Genomic DNA, 25,541 nt, shown 5'->3' with positions numbered 1-25,541 from the left:
TGCTGTCAGCAGCTAATGCCAGGTCCGGCGTAGCTCACGGGTGGCCATGGCAACATGCTGCCCCCACCTTCCCTGATCCCCACAGTTATCCTGCAGGGACAGAGTGCAGCCGGCAAGGTGAACAAGGGCTGTCAGCATGATCTTTAACATTCATTTAGCTTTTGATGAGGGGAAAACCTGGATGTGGGGGACAGAGTAATTACTGTCACGGCTTTAATGCGAGTTGGGTAACTCATGTAACAGGCTGATCAGGAGCGGTTGCTGGGGAACTTAGTAACTTTCAAAGGGATCCAGGCTGCACAGTTCTATGTAAAGCTTTCCTTTATATCTGAGTGAACTGAAGAGTTTCGCAAAAATTACTGTCAGACACAACGATCAGAAGTATCACTGAGATGATTAATTATTATAAATTAAGACAGCAGGTCATTTTTCAGTGTGTTTAAAAGAAAAACAATCCAGGACTACCAGAAATCTTTCAAATTGGAAATATTTAGAAGCATAGATTTTAGTGAGAGGACAGAGTAAGCAATTTCAAAGAAATACTTAGCTTTTACTCATATAACCAAGCAACCTACACGTATTTCTTACCAGTTTGGAATAAGGATAAACAAGACAAGGATAGGGCTGGGGATTTAGCTCAGCGGCATTACGCACCTGCCTTGCAAGCAGGCGGTCCTGAGTTCAATCCCCGGTACTGATAAAAAGAGAAAAAAAAAAAAAAAAAAAAAGACAAGGATAAAAGAATCTTCCCCTAGCCCTGAACTTAGGGGAGCACAGGTGTTGCTAGGCCCTATCCAACCATTATTAAGCATCATTAAAGTTGGTTGGACAGACCTGCTGGCTATAGTTCATTTTATTCAAAAATGTCTATAAATGAAGTAACTTCCAAGAAATGGGCCTGACTTGGATTCATGTTAAGTTTTTGAAATACGGAATCACAGGTAACAGACTCACTGTTCTCCAATTCGAACTTTTTTCAGTGGAGCTAAAGATTCCCGACTTTGCTTATTGTTGTATTCCATTTTAGAGAATCATGTGGCAATTATCAATACTTGAGGAATAAATACTGATGCTCCTGCCTTCCAAACTGGGCTAACATTAAAGTTAAAATGAGAAACTCAGGAAAACAGCCTCCCCAGGCTGCTGCTCTTCACTCAGAAGATAGGGGCTGGTGATACAGCTCAGCAGTACAGGTGCCTGCCTGGCGAGCGTAAGGTTGGGAGTTCTATCTTCGGTACCAACAAAACAAAACAAAACAAAACAAAACAAAACAAAACACCCTCAGGAGACAGATAAGCAATCTCTACTGTACCCAACCTGCAACTCAGAGTATGGATATAACCTTTTATTCACACACACAATTCCTCTCTAATTCCTCTTTAGTGAATATTTAGAATGAACTATAGCTCAAGTTGAGTACTGGTAAGGGACCACTGCCATGAATCCAGAATACTCCTGTTACCTGCACAGGGGTACAGACACGACAATTCAAGATACAGTGGAGGCAGAAAGCATAATCCAGCTACTCAAGACACTGAGAGGCAAGAGTACTGCAGATTCAAAGTCAGCCTGGAACTTGGCCAAGACCTCAACATTTAAAAGGGGCCAGGAGGTAGCTCAGTGGTAAAACACTTGCTTAGCATTGGTTTATAATAGCCAAAAATCATGTCCAAGTTCTAAGCACTACTTTAAGGCATATTTCTTTCTGAAACTACTCACCTTTCATGTTTCTAAGGTTCATAGCAATGTGGCTTCAGGGAGGTCTCATACCCATTCAGACCTCAGTACCCTGACTGTCAAAGTGTACCCCTAATGTTTTTCAGCTGTGGTATCCTATAAATTTATTTCAGGGTCATAAAAAGGCCCCCCAAATCCATTTTAAATTTGCCACCAGTCTGTTACTGGTACTTCAGGATCTAAATAATTCTCCAATGTAGTTTTTTGAAACAGACCCACAAGAATTCTGGTATGTACTGTGTGTATGTTAAGTATGTTGTGTTACGTGAGACACATGTAGAGAAAGATGCATTAGTTACTCTAGGTACACTGAAAATGTAGGCTCCCAGTCCCAGCTCTTCAAACACCTGCCTCTTCCCAATCCAGGCACTTCCTGAAGTGATGTCCCCTATGTTGGAAATAAGGAAAAAATATAAAGCTACTAAGTCATCCTGCCTCTAGAGCAAAACAGCCAATCGCCTCATTGGGATCCAGAAACAGTTCAAAACTAAATCTATACCCTTATCACTAAAGAACCTTTTTCTTCAGTATTAAAAATAACCTGAGTATCTATCTGGTATTTGTTTTTAACAGTGAGCAACCTGCAGTGTATACATCTCCTTGGGAACACTAGAAGATCAAAGAACTTTTCTTACAATCTGCAATCAGCTACTCAATCAAAAAACAAACCAAAGCTTTGACTATCTGTGGAGGAAGACTGGAATAGACAGTGCAGAGTTCTGACTCTTTCTGGATTCTTTTACAGCTCGCGAACAGTTTAGCATCCTGACTAAGGCCTTTATTACCCTGCAAATGTGGTAACGAAGAAAATGTCCAGTTGTTTACACTCTGCCTTTACCCAGGATTGTTAACTCGTGTAAGCCTGCACTGAAAGGACTGTGACAGACCGTGCCCCAGGAGACTGCCTGTGTGCCTTCACCTCAGCATGGCTGGAAATGAGATTTGGTAATTCAGTAAGTGGAACTATGAATGTGAGCACCACAGGGTCTGCTAGGCTGAGATTTTGACAAGTAGCCAGCATGGGCCTGGACTCTTGGCTCAAGTGATAAAGCTAAGTACGTGGGATGAGGAGCCTGGCCCAAAGCAGCCACCGTTACACTATTTTCCAGATGATCTACCATAAAGAACCTTATGATGGATACATCTTCATTCATGCCAACATTATCAGAATAAGGACCCAGTATTCACACTTAGAAACTGTCAGAAGATCCCAGGTACATTCTCTTGATTCCTTACATTTTTCAGTTTCCCGTATTACCCTCTGAAGGCCACAGCTGGTGACCAGGACCTCCCTGAATTGCATTTTCTCTGCTGAGCACAACAGGAGTATCACAGCATCAAGCAAGGGGGTAGGTTTTATTTATACACAAAACCATGCACGCAGAGAGGTGCCAGCTCAGGTTTCAACAGCCCATGTGTACTTCCTGACCAAACTGCCAGGTGAGCAATCTTCTCAAGATGCCATTCCTAATAACAGGGAAAACTACACATGCTCTAAGAAAACTTATTTAAATAAAAAAATTCCAACGAGTACGGGCTCCTTCATTTTTAAGGGTAAGGTTATAGAGGAAATATAGATAGTGGCATCAGGCTCCCAAATATTTTTAGGGTCAGTTCTGTTTTTCTTAAGATCATACTACCATGTACTAATGGGTACACTGACTAGGTAAACATTTTTAGTTGAAAATTTAGGCATTATTTTTAAAATTATGAAAACACAAAGAATAGGTTTACCTTGATGGTATCATAGATTCAGTTAACTGGTTGATAAATACACAAATTACCACAATGTCACTGTGTTACTTTGTAAATGTCTAGCTCCTATGAAATGCAAAGAGCCTTACTACTTGTAACCATGTATCAGGTACTACTTCAAGCAGCCAGCCTCAGTGCAGTCTTGAGTGCAGACTTCAAACATTATTGTCTTATGCAGGCACAAAGGAAAGTTCACAAACAACTTCTTTAAAAGTTTAGCTTTAATGACAAACATCTATTACATCAGTCTCTCTTCAAAATAAGATAGATGTGAATACACAGTTTCAAACAAGAGGTACCACGGGGCCTCTTCAATACACTGAGCTCAATGCAGTCGGCCCCTGGGGATGCCCAGTGATATACACACTGAAGCAGTAATGCAAGTCTGTGAGCCACTGCTCCTGAACACCACCACTCTTCATCGTCTGCAGAGAAAGAGAGTAATTTGACAATTATACTTAAATCATTGCCATTCAGTAGCATTTTTACACCTAACTGATTTCTCAAAGCCTAGGCAACAGAATCACTATAAATCACTCCAGGAAGTCTGTCAAGAAAAAAGGAACTATTAATTGGGTATTACTATAGCAAGAGATGCCCTGAAAAATCCTATTCTAAAGTACTGCCAGTTTATTTGAGTCTGTTTCCCCCATGCATGTAAGACACTTAGGAAATTTCACCATTAACCATTTTCACACCCCTGCTCCCCTTTGCTGGGCACTCTAGTATCTCATGAATTCTTTGGACTAATACCAACTGCGAATCATTCTTACCAGGCCAACTGACAATTTCCACTAATCCCTTTACAAAGGTAGGCTGATTCTCCAATCTGGGAATCTTTCCTTCCACCATTTCAGAATTATTCCACTGCTACTTTGTATCTTCTAAAAAGATTCCTCAAAAACTTCAGAATGAATACCTATGTTATATGCATGTAAAAGCGCCATCACTCTAAAGGATAACTACACATCTACAGGATAACTACACCTCTATCAGGGGGCTGAGGCAGAAGGATCATCATGAGTTCAAGGCCAGCCTGAACTGCATAGCAAGACCCTGTCTCAAAAACAAAAAGAAAAAAGAAAAAGAAAAGAGGCAGAGACAGAAAAAGAAAACCCCCAAATACCTATACAAAACATTTCTTTAATCCTTTCAAACCAAAATTACCAGGCATCCAATAAAGCTGTCCCCCAAAAGACAAAGACAAAGGCAGAGGCCCCAGTAGACACAGCCAGAGGCGGCTCCACTGCCTTCTTTTCAATGTATCTTACTGTCCAGAGAACTAATGATTAGAAGTTAGCCTGGAGCAGACTCCTCAGTAACAGGTGACAGGAAGCACTCATAAGTGTCCCATGCATTAAACACTTTACTCAGACAATCCCATTTAATGGCTGCCCAAAAGCATGCAAAAAATGGCATTATTTCCATTTGTATAGTTAGGAAAACAAGCTTGACCAGATAAGGGAAAAATGAAAAAACTTGCCAGGCTATCACAATTAATAAAGTCTGACTACAGTACAGATAGGAATAACCCTGATGCCTGTACCTTTTCCAAACAAAGTACCTCAGATCACCTACACCAAGTTTGAGTATTTTAATGTTTTGTTTTGTTTTTTAAACTGGTTGTACAATCATGAGGCATCCCCTAGGTTAAGTCTTAGAGGCAGGACCTACACATTCAGAGAAGCTCTAAGACATGACCACACTGGGCTTTATTCCAGGAGTCAGTCCATGCGCAGGAACCCCACCTGCCCCAAAGCAGCCCCAGCCTTGCCATGAACCCACCCCTACACTAACAATACAGACGCCTCAGCAACATCTTCTTACAGTGATATTCTTGATGATCTGCTGCACCAGTATGGCATTGGTCAGCATGTGAGTCCTGAGGGGAGCGTGCTGCAGCAACAGGCGGAGCAGCTGGCCAACCACTGGCAGCTCCTCAGGTCCAACTCTGTTCACCCGCAGGCTCTGCAGCATCAGCCTGAGGACTCGAGGCAGGAGAGCCAGGATGGAGACACAGGAGCCCCACAGCTTGTCCCTACAACAATGGGAGACATAAATCAGAAAGCCCAAACACATGCAGAAAAAGTAACCTTTTTACATCCTCCAAAACAACCACCACCTTCTAGGAAATACGGCATTTTTAAATAAAACATGACAAACCAAAATTAAACCCAGGAACTGGGTTTCATCAGAACAAATAGGCAAATCCAGTGAGGAATTAGCCGCTCTCTCCTAATGTATGGGTCCCAGATGCTTAGCAACTAGCACTGTTCTAGGCTTACCAGGATCATTCTTGATTGATCATATAAAACACAGAAATAAAATAGCAAGAGACCAGAATGATCTGTACATATAAGTTTCCTATTAACTAACACTATCCAACTATTACACCATGTGAAAGACAACAGAAAAAGGATATCCCACGGGTAAAAAAAGAAGAAAAAGAATTCATGAAAACTTTAAGCCTATTAAGTGATGGAGACTGTTTAACATCTTAAGAGAATACAGCAGGTACAAACATACCAGTCTGGGACCAAAGTTTCAGGAAGTAGCCACTAAGAGGTCCATTACTGCAATACTAGCTCATGGGATGCCAGAGATAGTCAAAAAGTCAATAAATATCATTCTCTTGCTATCTTTATAGAGGAGGAGTAAAATAATGTTTATAGTTGAGACAGATTAACTTGTATAGCTAGTCTAACCACATTCTGCAAGAGAAACAATTAAATGAAACAAATGTGCAATAGCCCACACACTGCTTAAAGCTGAATTTTGTTGCAGCTTCTGTATCAGAAATGTACAACCCTTCAGCCCTAAAATTTTTCTAAGCAAACAAGACTACCTATCTGTCTAGATGGAGCAGCCCTGTAACCATATAACCAAACTCCCTACCTTCATACATAGCAATTCCACCTAAGATGGATAATGAACCCATTTTAGGCCAACTAGACCTTCTTATTAAAGGGCCTTTATTCAGTGTGTTGACTGACGCAGAACCAGGCAGGGATAGCCATGAGCAAGAAGCAAAGAAAAATCCAAACTGCAGAACTAGCTTACAATGAGGCAACAGCATAGATACTATATAACTTAGGTGAAAAAGAAGAATAAAGCTGCTTCGGTTTTTTTGGCTGAATTTGTAATACCTGCCCCCTTGTGTCATTTACAAGTGATTCCTTTAATGGTCCAATATACAGTCAAGGGTTACTTAATGGTAGAGATATACTTGGAGAAATGCATTATTAGTCAAATCCATTACTGTGTGAACAGCAGTGTACTCACACAAAACTTACAGTGTTGGTCAATCACTGTGCATGGGTTCATGACAATCAAAAGATGCAGTAAGTATGAGCTGTTAGGAGGCTGCTATTAGTATACTTGCTTTTACAGGTAGGTGAACACTCTAAAATGATTAATAACTATAGTCCATTAAATGCATAAGCCAGTAATAGGGTTTTACTAACAAGTATTATGTGTGGTACGTAACTATATGTGCTATATTTTTATATAACTAGCAGTCAATAGGTGTGCTTACACCACCATCACTACAAGCATTGAATAATATGCTGGACTATGACTTTACACTGGCCTCAGTGTCACTAGGTACTAGGAACTTTTCGACTCCGTTAGTCTTTTTTTTTTCCCTCCAGGGTGCTGGGGGTGGAACCCAAGGCCTCATCCATACTCGCAAGTACTGTACTCTCTGCTGCGTTCCCAGACCTCCATTATACTCTTCTGGGGCCATTGTATATACATCCTCGCTGACTATGACATTATTACGTAATATATGACTGTATTCATTTTCCAGCCTTGTTAATTTAAGCAGATTTGATAAAATTTCCATATCACAGAAACACTGGTAGAACTCAGAGATACAAAGCAGGTTAAAGAACTTGATGTAGGACTTCAGGGTGAAAATTTCAAACATCAATAGTGTTGGAAGCTAAGGGATTAGGCCTCAAATCTGAGAGGTAAAGATTTTGAAACAGACTCCTGCATTGAGTAGGAAAATGTGAAACTGTCCTATAAATCTCCAGAACTCCCACAAAAGATATACTTAGAGAAAAGGTGTACAACCTACACACAGCAATTTGTTCAGTCATATGAAAGACAATCTTCAGAGTTCTATTTGTTCTTCAAAATAAGAAAGAATATCCATACCAGAGGACAGAAGAAAGAATAAACTGACTGGAATTTTAAAGCAATAGCAATAAACCATGAACAAGCAAGAATGACAAACTGCCACGTATGCAAAAATCTAAAACAAGAAATAATCTGAAAGAAAACAAAATAATACTTACTGAAGTAAATAATAGGTTTAGTTTAAAGAATTAATGACCTGGAAGGTATTAAGAGAGAAGACAGAATTAAATACTCCTTATATTGAAAAAGAGGTATTAGAAAATAATAAAACAATGGGGAAAGAAGATAGAACTGATAATTGAAGACATTTGATGGGAAAAAACTGATTCTTTGTATTAAAGAAGCACACTAAGTCTCAAGCAGATACATAAAAAAATCTATTAAAGAAGGGCTGGGGATTTAGGTCAGTGGCATAAGGTAAGTGCCTGCCTGGCAAGCGCGAGATCATGAGTTCAATCCCTGGTACCAAAAGAAAAGAAAAAGAAAAAGGTGGGCTAGAAACCTATAAAAGGATCTCTAGATACAGAGCCAAGAAAGAGGACAACAGTATTTTCAAGGCTCAGAGGACACATTTCTAAACAATGTAAACTGATTACACCATTTTTGGCCAGCATTTGTGAAACCAATAGTTTCTAGTAATTTCAGATTCTCATCATTTGTGATCTCACAAATACCATCTTCAGTAGTAAAACAGTAGCTCAAAAAGAAATTTTAAATATCTCAGACTCTACTAACACTTCCTTGCAACTAATGCTACCTTGAGAGATGTACACAATCCTGGTAGTATCAAGTTTGCCATTATCCGGTAAAAATCACTGTTAAGAAAAGACCAACACACTGGGGATTTAGCTCAGCGGATTAAGTGCCTGCCTGGCAAGCGCGAGGTCGAGTTCAATCCCCAGTGCCGAAAAAAGAAAAGACCCAGGGGCTGGAGGTTTAGCTCAGCGGCATAAGCACCTGCCTTGAAAGCAGGCAGTCGTGAGTTCGATCCCCGGTACCGATAAAAATGAAAAAGCCAAAAAAAAAAAAAAGAAAAGACCCACAGAATTACACACACTGATATTAATCAAGTCACATATAGTCAAAGCATGCTGTTTCTCTCTAAGAAACTACAGAAGATACCTGACCCTTCAAAATGTTTAATAAAAAGGTCTATTTCAAGTGACAGGAAATGACGAATGGCAATACACATAGTTCCTAAGTGGTGAGCTTATATAATCTTTAGAATTTTGAGCTTCCTAGTTTGATGATACATAAGAAATATACCATCAAATCTATGTTCACAATCTGTCAAATTTATAATGTACTACAGTAAAATGTTTTGGGTTTTTTCTATGCACACACACTCCTACTGGAAAAAATTTGAATTGAGCATAGACATTTAAATAACAAAACTGTCTATAGCTGAGCCTGTAAACTACAGACACAGACCAAAGCCAGCCCACAGCCTGTATTTGTAACTAAAAACTTCATTGGAATGAAGCTACACTCATTTACGTGGTCATTGCCTATTGCTGTTTTCACACCACCATGGCAGTGCGGAGTAGCTTACAGACTTTACAGCCCACAAAACTACAATTCTTAATATCTGACCTTCATGAGAAAAAACTTTGCTGATCTGATATAGAAAAAAGTGAATGAAATACAGCTTAATACAAAAAAATCTCATGAATGACACTGAAAGTCCAATCACAAAAAGTATGATTATAAAGTTCACATATATTATACACCAAACTCTGGCACACCCAATTTCATAAAACAAATAATCTGGATGTAAAAAATCAGATAAACACCAATTGTAATGAGCAACATCAATACCCCGGTCAGAAGACACATGAACTTGACAAGAATTTAAAAAAAAAAAAAAAAATCAGACTTGAATCAAACCTTTAAACAAAAGGACTTGATAGATATCTACAACATTCTTCGAAGGAGCACATGGGCTTTCTCCAAAATAAATCACATGCTGTATGCAAGTTTAAGTATATGGAAAAGAATTGAAATCATACCACATATACTATCAGATCATAGTACAATGAAAGTAGAAATCAATGGCAAAAACTACACTAATTATACAGAGGCATGGAAACTAAACTCTCTTAAATAACCAACAGGTCACAGAAGAAATCAAGGAAAAAATTAGACAAGATAGTTCGTAGACTCAAATGACAAAGACAGTACAACATACCAGAATCTGTGAGACACAATGAAAACAGTCCCAAGACAGAAGTTTATAGCTGTGAGTGTCCGTATAAGAAAAACAGAGTGAATCCTAACAAATAACCTAACGATGCACCTCAAAGCCCTGGATAAACAAGAACAATCAAAATCCAAAGCTAGGACAAAGAAGGAAGTCATAAAGATCAGAGCTAAAATTAATGAAATTGACACTAGAAAGAAATGCAAAGAATGAATGAAAGAGATGGTTCTTCAAAATAAACAAACCCCAAGCTCCTCTTACTAAAAAAAGGGCGAAATAAATGCAATTAGAAATGAAAAAATGCAAAAATCACAACAGACTCTGCTGAAATTAATAACTACACCTCAAGAACCTACAGGATTCAGAAGAAATGGACAGATTCCTAGATAAATATAAACTATCAAAACTGAAACAAGAGGATATAAAAATCCTGAATAATTCAGCACTAGGCAATGAAACTAAAGAAGTAATTTTAAAAACTATCAAATTAAAAACAAAATCCCAGGAACCAATGGAAGAATTTGGAGACAACCTATTTGCCTACATTCTTCAAACTTGTTAATGAAACTGAAAGAGAAGGAATAAGTCCAAAGTTGTTCCAGAAAGCAAGCATTATACTGGTTCCAAAGCCAGAAAAGGACCAACTGAAAAAACCATGGCTGAGTGTGGTGGTGCACGCCTGTAATCCCAGCACTCAGGAGTATGAGACAGAACAACTGCTGCGGAGTTCAAGGCCAGCCTGGACTACATAGTGAGTTCATGGCTAGCCTGCACTACACAGTAAGACCCTGTCTCAAAAAAAACTAAACTAAACTAAACAAAAAAACAAAGAGAACCACAAGGCCAGTATCTTTAATGATCACAGGCACAAAAATCCTCAACTAGCTACTGGCAACAATGCAACAAACCAGCAAAAAGATCATACATTATAATCAAGTAGGATTCATCCCAGGGATGCTATCATCCCTCCTGTTCAATACCATTCTGAAAACATTAGCCAGAGTGAGCAAGCAGGAGAAATAAAAGGAAAGTATAGGAAAGAAAGAAGTAAAATCATGTGTAGATGACATGATGCTCTACATAGAAGAACCAAAAAAAAAAAAAAAAAAAAAAAAAAAAAAAAGCCACCAAAGGATTCCTAAGATGACCCAATTCAGCATACCAAGACACAAATTCAACACACAAAAATCAACAATGTTCTTGTACACCAATAATAATCTCACTGAGAAAGAAATTATAGAAATAATTTTAAAATAGCATCAAAGATGCAATATAAGGAAGTAAAAGACCTCTATAATGAAATGATAGCGCTCTGGAAATGGAGATGGAACAAGACATCAGAAAATGGAAAGCTACTTTCTAGATAGGCAGATCCAACAGTTAAAATGGCCTTACTTCCAAAATTTGATGTAAAGATGTAATGCAATTCTAATCAAATACCAACAGCATTCCTCACATAGCTAGAGAAAACAATCCTAGAATTCATATAGAATCAGAAGAGACCAAAACTAGCAAAAGCAATCCTGGGGAACAAGAGCAAGGCAAGAGGCATCATAACCTCAGATTTCAAGGTATACTACAAAGCTACAGTGGTATAAATACCATGGTACTGGAAGGAGAAAGAAAGACAGAAAGACATACGGATGGATGGACGGACGGAAGGGAGGCAGGCAGACAAAACCTGGGTCAGTGGAACAGAACAGAGGATACTCCAGGCACACTCAACTACCTTTTGACAATGGAGCCAAAAACTTACCTTGGAGGAAAGATTCCCTCCCTCCTTAACAAATGGTGTGGGAAAACTGGTAAGTCACACACAGAAGACTGAATCTAGACCTATCTCTTTCACCATATATTAAACTAAAATCAAAATGGATCAGAGATTTAAATATTAAAACAGAAATGCCTAATGTGTTAGAAGATAAAAGAGGTAAAACTCTTGAAAACACAGGTGTTAGAAAGAACTTTCTGAATAGAATTCCAGTTGCACAAGAAATAATACCAAGAATCAACACATGGGATCCTACCAAATTAAAAAGCTTTTGCACAACAAAACAAACAATGAACAGAATGAAGAGAAAACCTACTGAATGGGAAAATAATTTTTGCCAGCTATATACCTCACACAGGACTAATATTTAGAATACATAAAGAACTCAAAAAAATTAGACCCCTCCAAATAAAAGATCCAATCAAAAAATGGGCAACTGAAATGAACAGAAACTTTTCAAAAGAAGTACAAGTGACCAACAAATGTCTGGAATAAAAAAGTTCAGCATTACTGATTATTAGAGAAATAAAAATTAAAACACTATTGAGATTCCATCTTACTCCAGAAAGAATGGCTACCATCGAGAAATCAAGCAACAAATGTTTTTGAGGCTGCGGAGGGGAAAGGAATCATTATAAATTGTTAGTGGGTATGTAAACTAGTACAACTACTCTGAAAATCAGTATTAAAAGTCCTCCAATTCACAACAGTTTCATACAGTAAGCAGCCTATATAGCCATCAACAAATGAATGGGTAAAGCAAATATAGCTGTATATACAACAGAGTACTGTTCTACCAGAAAGGATAAACTCAAGTCATCTGTCAGGAAGTGGCTGTGCCTTGAGAACACAAATCCTAACTGAAATAAATCAGACACAAGCTTAAGAACTGCACAGTTTCTTATATAAAAATACAAATGAAGAGCAAAATAAAAAAACAGGAAAAAAATAAAATTCACATATATGTGAAACAAAAATTATATTGTTTAAAAATGCTTTAAAAACATTTTTTAGCAACAAATTTGAACAAAAATGATAGGAAGTAGGGGGAGAAGAGAAACAGCTATGGAGGGTACAGAAATATGTATATGCTGATGATGTTGAACCTGGTAGTTAAATGGACATACAGTTTGCAGTTACTCTTTAAAACTATGTGAATCTTTTATACAATCAGTATGAATGGTACATTTTCCTGACATTTAAAAGTTTGAAAGATCAGAAAGGCGCATATCAAAATATTAGCAGTAGGTGAAAGGGTTTTATTTTCTTATTAGCTCAACCTGTTAGATTTTAGAAACTCTTCTACAATCAATTTTTAATAAGCATACCAATAAGAATATAAACAAGAGAACATTTTTTTAAAAATTCAAGTGTAATCTTCAAAAATATTCCAGAAACTCTGGTTCACATATTACACAAGAGCAAAGTTCTGACTCATTAAAATCAAAAGCATCTTTGCAGAGTTTTCTTAAATCCAAGAATTTGAAATTCCCCTCTGGCAAGCTCTAATGAAGCCTAAAACAAAATACAAAGGCTTCTACTAATAGCCCATCCTGCTACACATAAAATATTTTTGTCTGGCTAGACCAATAGCAATGTTAATCAAGATAAGCTCTCAAGAAACTTTATAATGTATCTAACTTTTCAAAACTGCAGCTTAAAGAAAAAAAGAAACTAACAATTTTCAGTATAACACAAAGAGGTTTCATGAAGAAATGAAGAAAAAGCTAGCTAGGTTCACACAAACTGTGATAAGAGAATTTACAATACTTTCAAACTTGAGCTCTTACTCTTATTAAACTTATTTACGGGAAAAGGGAACAGGAAAAGTATCAAAGTGGAAAAATTAAAAAACATTATTACCTCTTTTTTAGATGTTCAGGTTCCCCTTTCTCTAGAGTAAGCAGAAAATAAAGAAGGGTGTAGCAGCAAGAGGCCAGAAATGACAGCAGACTTTCACTAATTACACACGTATGATCCAGGAGCTTACAGATAACACCAAACACACAGCCGGCTGTGCTGTCAGGAATTACAGTCAATGCAACCTGAGTGGAGAAAAATGAAATTAATTACCTGTTCACAAAAGCCCACTTCTCCACATAAAATCAAAACCTGTTAACTACAGTTAGTTTACTTTGACTTAAAGCTAGCATACACTCAAGATATGTCACCTGCCATATCCTAAGGCATTATTTTCCCTTAAAAATTTAATTCCCGAATTAAGTAACAATGAAAAAAAGCAAACTTTATTTTTTAAAAAAATGTTAGCTGCAATCGGCATTGAACCCAGAGCCTCTTGCATGCTAAACTAGTGTTTTAACACTAAACTACATCCCCAGCCCAAGAAATATTCTTAACACAATTCACTACCTTCCCTTCACAACAAAACTTTCTAAAACTTTTCAGACTAGAAAACATGTATCTGGTAATTACTTTCTATTTCAAGTAATTAAATGTAAAGTTCGTTTTTACATTCAGCTTTCCTCTACCCTTTGATTCAGTCATTCAGACACGAGTAAGAAAAACACGTCTAGTAGACTCAGTGAAAGATATTATATTGAACACTTGACTGCTTCCCTGCCAAGCAGCCCTGGAAAGCCATGGAAGAGTCTAATGGCACGCTCATTCATGCAGACCACCCTGTATACACTGTCATTAAAGTCCAATCTAACTTACAACTGTGTAAAACATAGTTTAAATCTCCTGGAAACTGCTACTGAGTAATTAAAAAAACAAGTTTACAAATTCAAAGGTCTGAACCTCTTCCATGAGGCTGTCTAAAAACAGTGGCCAAGATTACCTAGCATGTTGGTCGTTTACTAAAATAATGAATGCAGTCAAAAGAAAGCATAAATCTCAGGTAGAGACAGTAATGAAAAAAAAGTAGGCATCTTTAGTGACACAAATGATAAGGACTAGAAGTTTGGCAGGAAATTACTTAAAATTCAAAGAACTATTTCAACTCAAACAATATTTTGAAAGAAAAAAATAGGTTGCAGATTTCCCTATAAAAATTATCCAAATACATAAAACTCTAGGACCATGATGGTAAATCTTTTAGAACTTTAAATGATAAAAAACAGGCTGCTGCAGCATTTATACCATAGGATCCCCACCACTGCCCTAGGAAGAGAGAATTTGGAGGGCCTTCTCTGAACTGTATGTAACGTATTATGAAAAGTCAGGCATAAACACTGGAGGAAGTTTAAAAGCAACAGTGGAGGCATACCTAATGTGAATACTAATACCAACGGCAACAAGAAACAGCCAACAGTCAGAAGACAAGTAAGTCTCAAGGACTAGCCCACTGCTTCCAGTAACTAAGCAGCTGACGTCCCTACCTCGTGGACTCCCACCATCTAGGTGGAACCGAGGCTTCAGTTTGTGTGCTGAACTCCCAAAACAATGACACCAGACACCTAAGTTATCAGAAAGGACTTGAGATACAATTTTAAAGATCTTCTTTTACAGTAGTAGAAACTAAGGTCCTAGGAAAAGAAAGGATTTTTCCTACTATTACACAATTGATTAGTAATAACCAGGGAAAATACCAAGATTCTCTCTTTTCACTACCACATGATGCTGAGAGGCCACAGAACCTTTTTTTTCTTTTTTGAGACAGGGTTTCACTATGCAATTAAGGCTGGCCTTGACCTCACTTTGTAGCCTAGTCTGGCCTCAAATTCATAATGATCCTCCTGCCTCAGCCTCCCTAGTGTGGGGATTACAGGTGTGCACCGTGACAGCTGGTGCACAGTACCATTAACATTAGAATTCTAAGCACATACTCTCCTTGTGAGTGTAGCAAACTGAATCTTAATCAATGATTTAGATTTTTTTTTTATTTTGTAAAAGAAAAAAATTAAGGATATTTACCAGATGTTTACTGATGGCACTTTGCAGGATGTCAAAGCTTTGACTTCGGGCAGGGATAACCAATAAACTGTGACAAACTGCCTGTCAGAAAAGGAAAGAACCAATAACCAAATCGTAACATTTTAGTTAAGAAGTCAGTTCAACAGGTTTTTTTTTTTTTTTTTTAATTTTAACTTACTTGCTGTACAAAGAATAAATGACGAATGTTACAAAAATGACTCAAGTTCCAGATATCAAAAATCAAACAATCAGACCTGAAAGACAGGCAAATTTTCCAGATCATCTCTCTCTTTTTTTTTTTGTCTTTTTCGTTTTTATCGGTACCAGGGATCGAACTCATGACTGCCTGCTTGCAAGGCAGGCGCTTATGCCGCTGAGCTAAATCCCCAGCCCCCAGATCATCTCTTAATATGTACTGAGAACAGACTTAGCTTAAGGTCATATGCAAGAACGAAAGAATGAGAAACTCCTCTTCTCATACCCTTCAAGTAGCTCACAAAGATGAAGACTGTATTTCTTTTAAATAAATGAACGAACTGAAACATACAAAGGGCTGACAAAAGCCTTCCTGCCACTCACTGGAAAAAATGCATCCCAGAAAAATGCTTATCATCTACAAAGTGCTAAAATAGGGTGTATACTACCCAAATGTTTGGGACTAGAAGTGCTTCAGATTTCTGAGTATTTCTGGACCCTAATAGTGTTTACATAGATTTTACCAGCTGGACATCCCTAATTTAAAAACATGAAATCTTAATGCCCCCAAATCCAAAACTTTTGTTTGTTTGCATTAATGGGGACTGTATTCAAGGCCTCTGCACTGAGGTACAACCACACTCAACTTTTGCTTTTTACTTTGAAACAGGGTCTCAGTAAGTTATTGAGCCAATGTTTGAACTTGTAATCTTTTTTTTTTTTTTTGGTACCAGGGATCGAACTCATGACCTTGTGCTTGCCAGGCAGGCACTTATGACACTGAGCTAAATGCCTGGAACTTGTAATCTTTTACTAATGATGCTATTCATCATGGTATTCAAGAATAGCATTAAATTCTTTGCAAATAGCAGCCAAATACAAACTCCTGAATCTAATAGAGTATAGTGCCAAAACTGAAATATGTAAAAAACTGCATGGAGTGACAATGGTTGATGAAAGAAGGAATGCTCCTCTTTATGAAGAGACTAGTCAAGCTAAGTTTAAGAAAACTATCAAACAAAGAGAGAGAGAGAGAGAGAGAGAGAGAGAGAGAGAGAGAGAGAGATAGTGTGTGTGTATGTGTGTGCTGATGCTGGGACTCAAATCCAGGATCTCGTACATGCTAGCTGTAGTACACTCTTCCATTGAGCTGCCCTGTATTTATGAATTTTTGCAATAAGAGAATCAATAACCCTATGTATTTCTCTATAAAATTTCTTAAGAGTGATACTATCCAGAATTTTTAAATGACAATTTTCTATCAATGGGGGGGGGGGGGGGGGGGAGGAATCCCCTGCTTCTGCGACATCTTTCTACCATAATGAATGCTATCATTAATAAAAGGAAAATCAAGTTTGGAAAAATGCCCATAAATGACCACTTTATATCTTCTCTACTTGAACAATTCTATTCTAAGGTCTCTGGGGGAGCCGATACTGAGAATAAAGTTTGTGAGAGAGCTGACGCAACCCAGAGCAGGCTCTTCATGAATAGGGGCAGACAGCCCCCAAGAGCCAACATCCAAATGGAGTGAAGTGAGGGATGCAGGAAAGAGAAACTGATTACAGACTGAAGAAATGATGTGGGTAAATAATGACAGCCACGTTTTTCATTGTCAGAAAAAACAGGTACAAAAAAGTACAGAAGCCAAGTAGAACGAACCTCTGGTGTGGTGTTATTCTGTGCACCCACTGGCACAGAACTGTACATTATATAATGAGCACTTAGATTCCACATGCTGGTTCCTAAATACCATCTTCTAGTCATAACTTTGGTTCACCATAAGCTACTCCAACATAGCCTCTTCTTTTTTTGTTAAATGGAAAAAGGAGAACATCTAAATTCTCCCAAGCATTTCACCTAAAAAGTTTTATTTGCTGCCATAATCACAAGAATCCGAGCTTTCCCTGATGGTTTACAAGTCACCATAAGGAATGTGAAAAAAAAATAAAAGTAGAAAACCTAAAGTGAGCATGTGCTTTTAAGATCCAGGAATAGGTTAAGAATGGAAAAGCTAAAATTTTATCTAACAACTGACAGAACTTAAATATTAAGTAAAATCAAAATATGCTTTTAAAATTTTAGGTCTGTAATGCATTATTTTTTTAAACAGGTTACAGTGACATCAAGAAAACTGTCACCATTCAATGCATAGGTCTAAATGGAAAAGGCCATGCTGCTACAATGAAAAACCACCACTGTCTTAGTGATCTGGAAGTCAAACAGCTAACCAGAAGGAGTAACTTGACCATTTCAGTCACAACTTCAGAGACTTTTACCTATACTAGAATATCTGAGAGACCAAGAATAAGTGGCTTTAATGTATTCACTTTATTAAAATGCAAGATCTAGTTGCTCTAACTAGCTCAATATAATCACATAAAAATGGTGTTCTAAAGTAGTAGCTCCAGTTTTCTTTTGATACTAAACTTCATTTTATTTTATATTTCTGGTACCAGGGGTCGAACTCATGATCTTGCACTTGCCAGGCAGGCACCTGTGCTGCTTATCTATATCACTGGCCCTTGGTACTAAACTTTAGCAACAAAAAAATCACCAGGATATGAATACTGCATCAGGGTTCCGTAGAAAATGACATACAAGATGAAAGGTAATTTATCAGTTTTGGGAAGAAAATCAATTCTCAAATGGACAACATGAAATCTGGAAAGAGTGCAAGACAATATACGATTATGGAGACAGATATGTTCAAAGATAGAATAACATAGAGTTTCAGAGGTTAAGAATCCCTGTAAAAGAGAAAAAAACAAAGTAATAATAATGTGGTTTTTTTATAAAGGCACAGAAAACATCTACAACTAACAGAAGCTAGTTATTAAAAACTAGCAAACTATGGAAGGAAATGATTCACCAAGACATGGGGATGAAAAATTTCTCTTTAAAACACGGAATGTCTCAAGAACTTGCGTGTTGTCCTGGTGTAGGGGACATGCTAATCTCCTGCTTATCATTCCAATTTTAGTATACATGCTACTGAAGAGGAAGATTTCTTTTCAATATGATCAGTCTGTCCTCAATTATATTTATATTTTCTGAAAAAAGGTCTGATTTTGGCCCAAGCAGACAATACTACCACTAAGCAACACTACAACTAAGCAATCTCACTCTACCAACTTGTTCAGATAAATTATCTATACTCAAACACTTGTCACATGAAAACTGACATAAATACAACAAAGTTTACCTAAAAGTAGACTGCATTTTTCACTTTAGAAGGTTAAGAACTAGAAAGTTTCCAATTTTTTCTAATTTATGTCTTAACATTTCAAATTCAGCAAACTTGAAATTTAATACACAGCTCTGCCAAAAGCTTACTTACTTTATCTTGGTTTTACAGAGATGACAAGCTTTTAACTATTTTAACTGTCAGTTAGAAACTAGAAAGCTGAAGGAACCACCATTTAGTTCAAGATTTCATGAAAATAAAGCCTAAGTTGTCTAAATCACCAAACTACACATTGGCAAATCTTTGCCTAGAATACGGACCCCCCAAACTCCTACACAACGCCTTCCTGAAAATACCACAGTGTAGTTTAACTACATTAGAATCAACCTATGCTTTAAACAATTATTGCTATACTGTTAGCAAATCTAATTCCTAGATCTAGCATTTAAGATCTTAATCTAAACTGGTTATGGAATGAAGTAAAAATTTCAGGTATTAAACAATTAGGTTGGTTACCCAATTCATTATTGCTTGTCACTTTTTTAAAAGCTAGTGTTTATGGAGAACCTATATATGAACACACATCCAGGCGTGACGTTGGGGCTATGGCCAGAGTTAAGGCCATGACAGAAAAGTTTAGTATCTATGAAAGACACAGCTCTAAGAGAAAAACAACTAGAAAAGAATCCAGTGAATGAACAGATCAGCTGAATAAAACCAGTTGGTATAGCAACAATACAGAACTGTGTTGTATCTACTACCGTGTTAGTAGTTTTAAGACTAGTGTGTTAACAACACTAACAAAGTCCCAAGCTGGACCTGGGAGGAATAAGCAGCAGCCAATTGCTCTTTCTGTGAGCCAATCCACACACAGGCTGGGAAACAAGAATAGCCTATAGGCTCCACCCCCACTCCCACCCCATAAGCAACCAGGATAGCAAATGAGGTAGCAAAACCAACTTAATGTTTGTATGGTTTGACTGACTTTGCAGGCCTAAAGCTGGAGATGTGAGCATCTATTAAGAAGATAACTATGCAATATAGCAAATATGGAGGATTTTCTTCTATCTTTGTTAATTCAATACTGTTTTCAGTTTTGTTCAGTTTCCTTTTGTTTGGTTTTATTCAATGTTCTGTTTTGTTTGATTTTATTGTGTCTGATGGTTGGGGAGCAATTTTGAATAAGGCATTATGTTAACCTCTGTTATTTCCTATTCTGTTTTGAAATTCTGTATCATCTTTACTGTTTTGATTGGCTTTATTCTGTTTTGTTTGGTTTTATTCTCTTTAAAATATACTTTCATTCTTTTGATTGGTTTTATTTTGTTGGATTTTATTATGTCTGATGGTCTGGACATCTACTTTAAAGAAAACAGACATATTAATGGTAGCCATTATTGATTTCCTATTACCTTCTTTTGAAGTTCTGTATCACTTTCACTGTTCTGTTCTGATTAGCTTTATTCTGTTTTGTTTGGTTTTATTCTCTTTGAAATTAAAAAAAAAAAAACAAACTAAAATAACACTCACAAAGATGGGGGGCAGGCAGCAAATGGGTGTTACAGGAAAGAATGTAGTCAATATCCCAGCCAAAGGTTGCCTGAACATTTAGTGAAGAAAAAAATCTGCCAACAAACAATACAGCCTCAGATTGAGTGAAAACTCGACATTAAAAATATGTGGATAACATAATTACAGTCTTATAAGCACCTTTAATTCTAAGTAGAGAAATTTAAGAAATAAGTTAAATAACAAAATAATGGACTGTTGGCATAGCAGTAGCAGAGCAGGTGTTTACTAATCACAAGGGTTCTTAGTTCAGACTGCACTCCAGTACCAAGCAGAAAGAAAGCAGACAGAAGACAGAGTCGGGGGAGGGGAGCAACACAGGACACATGCACACATGCGTATCCTTAGGGTTCACGTTCCTGATGTCTCTGTGGATTCAGCGCTACTACTTGTAATATTTAAGAAAACTGTACCTACTAGGGAAAAAGATCAGCTCTATAATTCCAATTTAACACACTCCTACCAGCTTGAACCACCAGTTGAAACACGCATGGACTCTCCCATCCGGCAGCTTATACCACTGGCGGCACAAAGAAGTATTTATATTAAGGCCAGGGATTTAGCTCAGTGGCTTAAGTGCCTGCTTGGCAAGCCCAAGGTTGTGAGTTCAATCCCTGATACCTTCCCCCAAAAGAGAGAAATATTTATACTAATCATACAAACTTAAGAATTACTATAATAATTAATAAATTTATTAAACTTCAAGAAACTTACTTATATTAATAAATAGTTTATGAATAATTTTCTCAATTTTAACGTGGAAATCTAATACCCATTGCTGGTATACATAATATGCATTTAAAATTGCTGTGCCACACATTAGCTATATTATAATTTTTATACTATTTTAATGTTTTCATTAAGGAACTGTAAGATGACATCTGTTCTGCTAAATCAAAGCCTTTCTTTGCATTATTGTAATTAAAGATCCCCTGAAAAGTGGAACAAATCACCCAATGGAACACCCATTCATGTACCACCAGTGGTTCAAACTGGCCCAAACAACTGAATTTAAATTACAGCTTCATGGCAGCAAGACATACAAATTATTGCCCCACTGTGAATGTGTTAAAGCATGTCAGGACCAGCTGTGGTGGTGCATGCCTGTAATCCCAGCACTTGAAAGGCTGATGCAGGATGATCTCAAGTCCAAGGCCCCAACAGATTACACAGCAAGTTCCAAGTAAGCCTAGGCTACACAGCAAGATGCTGCCTCAAAAGCCAAACGAGACAAGGAAAATGTCATGCGTTAGTTCAGATGTATGATTTTGAAGATTTACTAAATAATAATGAAACAAAATATTAAGATCATATTTACAGGTTTATAGCTGTAAGATTTACTTTAATATTTGTGAAGGTGTCAGGAAAGCAAAGTACTTTACAGATACTAAACAAACTAATGTTAGTTTAACAGTACATTTTTAACTACCATAGTTTGTAAAAGCAACAAAATGTAAATCAAAGTCTCCTTTTTAAATAATTGTTTAAATTTACTGTATTTACTTTTATACTTGTACACTGACTTTAAGTAATCAGGCGTAGTGGTTCACGCCTGTAATCATGGCACTCAGGAGGCTGAGGCAGGAGAATCGATGCAAGTTTGAGACCAGTCTGAGCTATAAAGGGAGCTCAAGGCCAGCCTGAATTGCAAAGCAAGACCGTCTCAAAAAGACAGAAAAATCGCTAGGGAATTAGGTCAGAAGCACAAGCGCCTGCCTGGCAAGTGCAAGGTCATGAGTTCGATCCCCGGCACCAAAAAAGAAAGAAAGAAAAGAAAAATAAATTAATAAAAATTTTAACTTTGATGAACTATTAATTCTTAAAAGGAACCAGTGAACTTTTAAAAAAAAAAATTTTGCTTCTGTGTGGTGCTAGGAACTCAGCACCTTACCGCCACCTACCCCTGAACTACACTCCCAGTCTTTCAATAATGCTTTTACATCTTTAGATTAGGGAATGGTATCTGTCTGAGACAGGAAGACTGCAATTCTCAATCTAGAATGAGCAACTTAGTTGTCTACCAAGACCTTGTCTCAAAATAAAATACAGAAAAGAGCTAGGAATGTCATTCAGTGCAAAGGCCCTGTGTATTTAATCTTTGATGCCACACACACACAAAAAAACATAAAAACAATTAAGTCACCTTCAAAGATACTAACCCTTAAGTGTCACTCCTGCTTTACAAAGTCAAGTTCTCATTAAACATAAGGATCTATACTATGCTAAGTAAGAGAAAGCAAAGTTGTCTCTATCAATGAGACTATTGATTTGTTCTATTAAAGTGAAACAACATCACAAAAACCACTGCTCTTTTAAATATATACTTCCTATCCAGGACAGTAAGCATTTGCAGAAGGCCATTTTTTTTTTATTAATCTATCTCTAAAAGCAAGAGATAACTTTTAATGTAACTATTTGTGGTTCATAAACAAATTTTCAGTAATTACCAGTTTGTTTTTAGAAGTGTTATTACCTCTGTCACCTCCCAATGGTGCAAAAACTGATCCAAGTCTGTAAGGTAGAGCAGCACAGGAGAAAGCTGTGTCTGGACAACATGAGGAACTCCCCGAAGACTCTGAAGCCAAGTCAACTCCTCTTTTGAAAACCCTAATGCATGTAAGAAAGAAGCCAACAGAAAGAAATCACAAAGCTGTGATATTCTTCACAATTTTTTAATACACAAACTTTACGAATCTTCAAACAAACCTGTCATTAATCTTTTTTTCTCTGAGTTTCTGTACCTCATATAGTATCTTAACAAATGAGATTCTAGCAATGGAATCAGTTATGATTGCATACACAAAAATGTCATTAGACCCAACCTAAAAGACAGCAAGAAATGTGCTTTATTTCACTTCTCCTGGGGCTTTACCACATTTACTTTTAAAGGAAGTACAGGGCATAATCTTTCCAGTTAATGGTCAGTTAAAAAACAGCAAATAAACAAAGAAAATAATATATTCTTTCACATATATACCAAACATTACATGTTCTTATGTAATACCTTCAAGCATTTTAAAATTGGTCTATCCCTTAAGTCTCTCTGTGTGTGTATGCCCTTGTGAAGGGCCTTGTGCTTGTACAGTAATTTGTAGTTTCCTCAGCTGCACCTTACCCAACAAAATTTGATTCCATTACCACCCACTATATTTAGCCATACTTACATAGATAACTTGTCAATATTTGTCTGATAGGCAGCTGCTCTTAGAATGAGCAAACTACCATTGAAACAGTCAAACCAAACTACCTGCTTTGACATTCAGATCACTTTAGTTACCTAAACATGGCCTAAAGCGGAGTTTCTACTTGATACCCACATAAAAGTACGGCCTCCTAAAGTTTCCTAAAACCTGTAAAAACTTTCAGATAATTAACGAAAAAAGAAATCTCTTATTCCAAATGTACATCCAAAATTACAAATCTGAACATACAGTTGTTCAGATTTATCTTTTAAAATATTGATCTCACTAGTTTCAATTTCATGTCAGAATCTGTCAAGTCCAGCCCCCCTCATGTTTGAAGACAGGATCTTCCTGTGTAGCCCAGGCTGGCCTCAAACTCACGGTGAACCTCCTGCCTCAGTCTTCCCAGGGCTAGGATTACAGGCATGCACCACCACACCTGACTTGTCAAGTTCATTTTGAATTCTGGCAATATGTTAACTAACTCTCCTAATCAAAGAACCACATCATCATCTAAATATGAAATAGCAATGTTGAAATACTACTGTACAATCATTTAAAACAACAGTAATACTTATCTAACCGCATTTCTACTTACTTTACCAATGCTGTTTGGAGGACAAGCAGACTGTAGAAAACAGCTATATTGGTAAGTCAGGGTGAACATTTTAAACGTTTAAGATGGATATTGTTAATCAAATCTTTAAAGCATGCAATAGGATTTGACTTTCTATACTTATTTTAAGAGAGCTCATTAGGTACACCTTACTGCAAACAGCAAGAATAAAGTTAAGACTGGGAAAAAATGAAAATATAATAACATGACTTTCAAATAATCTTCAAGCTTTTGGTACTTAATATTAAGAGAAATTTAAAGACAAAATCATATACCACCCTGTATCACAAACTTGACAGTGCAGGGTATAACATTCCTTCAAAGAAAAATACCTCCAAGACAGATTATTTACTATTTTCAAAACTTCTAAGACAGTGATCATGATTCACACCAGGTTTTTTTCCTCTGTGACCCACCAAGTGAATGTGGTTACCTGTAAGTGTAGAAAATAAGAAGCTGAAATAGTCCACATCACTCATCAGCCAGTCTTTAACTGAATACTTCCATCCAGAAAATGATGATCTACAATAACCAAAGCAAGAATTACTATCACAAGTCCATTTTTCATTTTTTGAGGGTAGGAGGTATGGCTGGAGATTGAATCCAGGGCCTCCATGCACACTACTACCACGAAAAATACACCCCCAGCCCTATTGTTTTCCTTTAGTGAAAATAAGCCAATTTAACAGCTTAAAACAAAACCAGAGTACATACTGTTTAAGTATCACATAAGAATTCAAATATTACAACACTGACAATTACAAATTCTGACTTTTTTATGTAAAGTTTCATTTAAAAGCAGAATTGATCCATACACATGAGATAATGAAAATTTCTACCCCATTTTAAAATTAAGTCTCAAAGGAGCCAAGATGGAAGCCTTGCTTTTTGGTAGTAGATTCTGCCACTATGTGCTCACTATTTGACTTTTATGAAGCCTTACTCTGAGCAAATGAGTTAAGTTTAATCAAATTCCAGCTTCCTATCTAAGCTAAAGTATCTTAACTAGGTTAAAAAAATCTTATCTTTAAAGCCACACTAAGACAACTATGTGTTCCTATTTTTAGCAAAGTTATAACTAGGTCTGTTTCACAACAATACAGCTAAAGTATTGGTAGAGGACTTAAAGGAATAACTAAATGTAATGTGACTTATTAATAGGGGTTATTTGGTTCCTGTTATGAGATCAGTTTCCAGTAACTCCTTTAAAAACTCCTTTCAAGGTAAGTGAGAAAGCAAGTAAGTATCATGGATTTAACAGTTAAAAATGACCAGAATGAATAAATTACAAATTTTATCACAGATATCTG

At 37.0% G+C, this 25,541-nt stretch overlaps 2 protein-coding genes and 1 non-coding gene across 9 annotated transcripts in view; 1 reads left to right on the top strand and 2 right to left on the bottom strand.

Annotated features, from left to right (window-relative positions):
• Invs (inversin) overlaps positions 1-3,267 on the top strand; it is a 126,853-nt gene extending 123,586 nt beyond the window's left edge. For all 6 annotated transcript variants that reach the window (XM_063224579.1, XM_003470893.5, XM_013153592.3 and 3 more), the window contains one exon: positions 2,311-3,267. In XM_063224579.1, coding sequence (XP_063080649.1) covers positions 2,311-2,417 — 107 coding nt within the window. In that variant the 3' untranslated portion in view covers positions 2,418-3,267. The remainder of the gene's footprint in view (positions 1-2,310) is intronic.
• A 428-nt stretch (positions 3,268-3,695) lies between these two features.
• Tex10 (testis expressed 10) overlaps positions 3,696-25,541 on the bottom strand; it is a 59,666-nt gene continuing 37,820 nt past the window's right edge. For both annotated transcript variants that reach the window (XM_003470894.5, XM_063224615.1), the window contains 6 exons: positions 24,665-24,753; positions 22,907-23,040; positions 15,483-15,563; positions 13,470-13,651; positions 5,320-5,530; positions 3,696-3,917 (listed from right to left, as the gene is read on the bottom strand). In XM_003470894.5, the coding sequence (XP_003470942.1) occupies positions 3,804-3,917; positions 5,320-5,530; positions 13,470-13,651; positions 15,483-15,563; positions 22,907-23,040; positions 24,665-24,753 (811 nt within the window). In that variant the 3' untranslated portion in view covers positions 3,696-3,803. The remainder of the gene's footprint in view (positions 3,918-5,319; positions 5,531-13,469; positions 13,652-15,482; positions 15,564-22,906; positions 23,041-24,664; positions 24,754-25,541) is intronic.
• LOC111757093 (U6 spliceosomal RNA) lies at positions 18,578-18,682 on the bottom strand. Its single transcript, XR_002791478.1, has one exon. It is a non-coding gene; the product is annotated as a U6 spliceosomal RNA (small nuclear RNA).

The sequence above is a fragment of the Cavia porcellus genome, unplaced genomic scaffold (assembly GCF_034190915.1).
Source record: "Cavia porcellus strain 051 isolate PalLab524CR breed Dunkin Hartley unplaced genomic scaffold, mCavPor4.1 scaffold_1, whole genome shotgun sequence".
Classification (NCBI taxonomy): Eukaryota; Metazoa; Chordata; class Mammalia; order Rodentia; family Caviidae; genus Cavia; species Cavia porcellus.
This window is presented reverse-complemented; position numbering and strand designations above follow the sequence as displayed.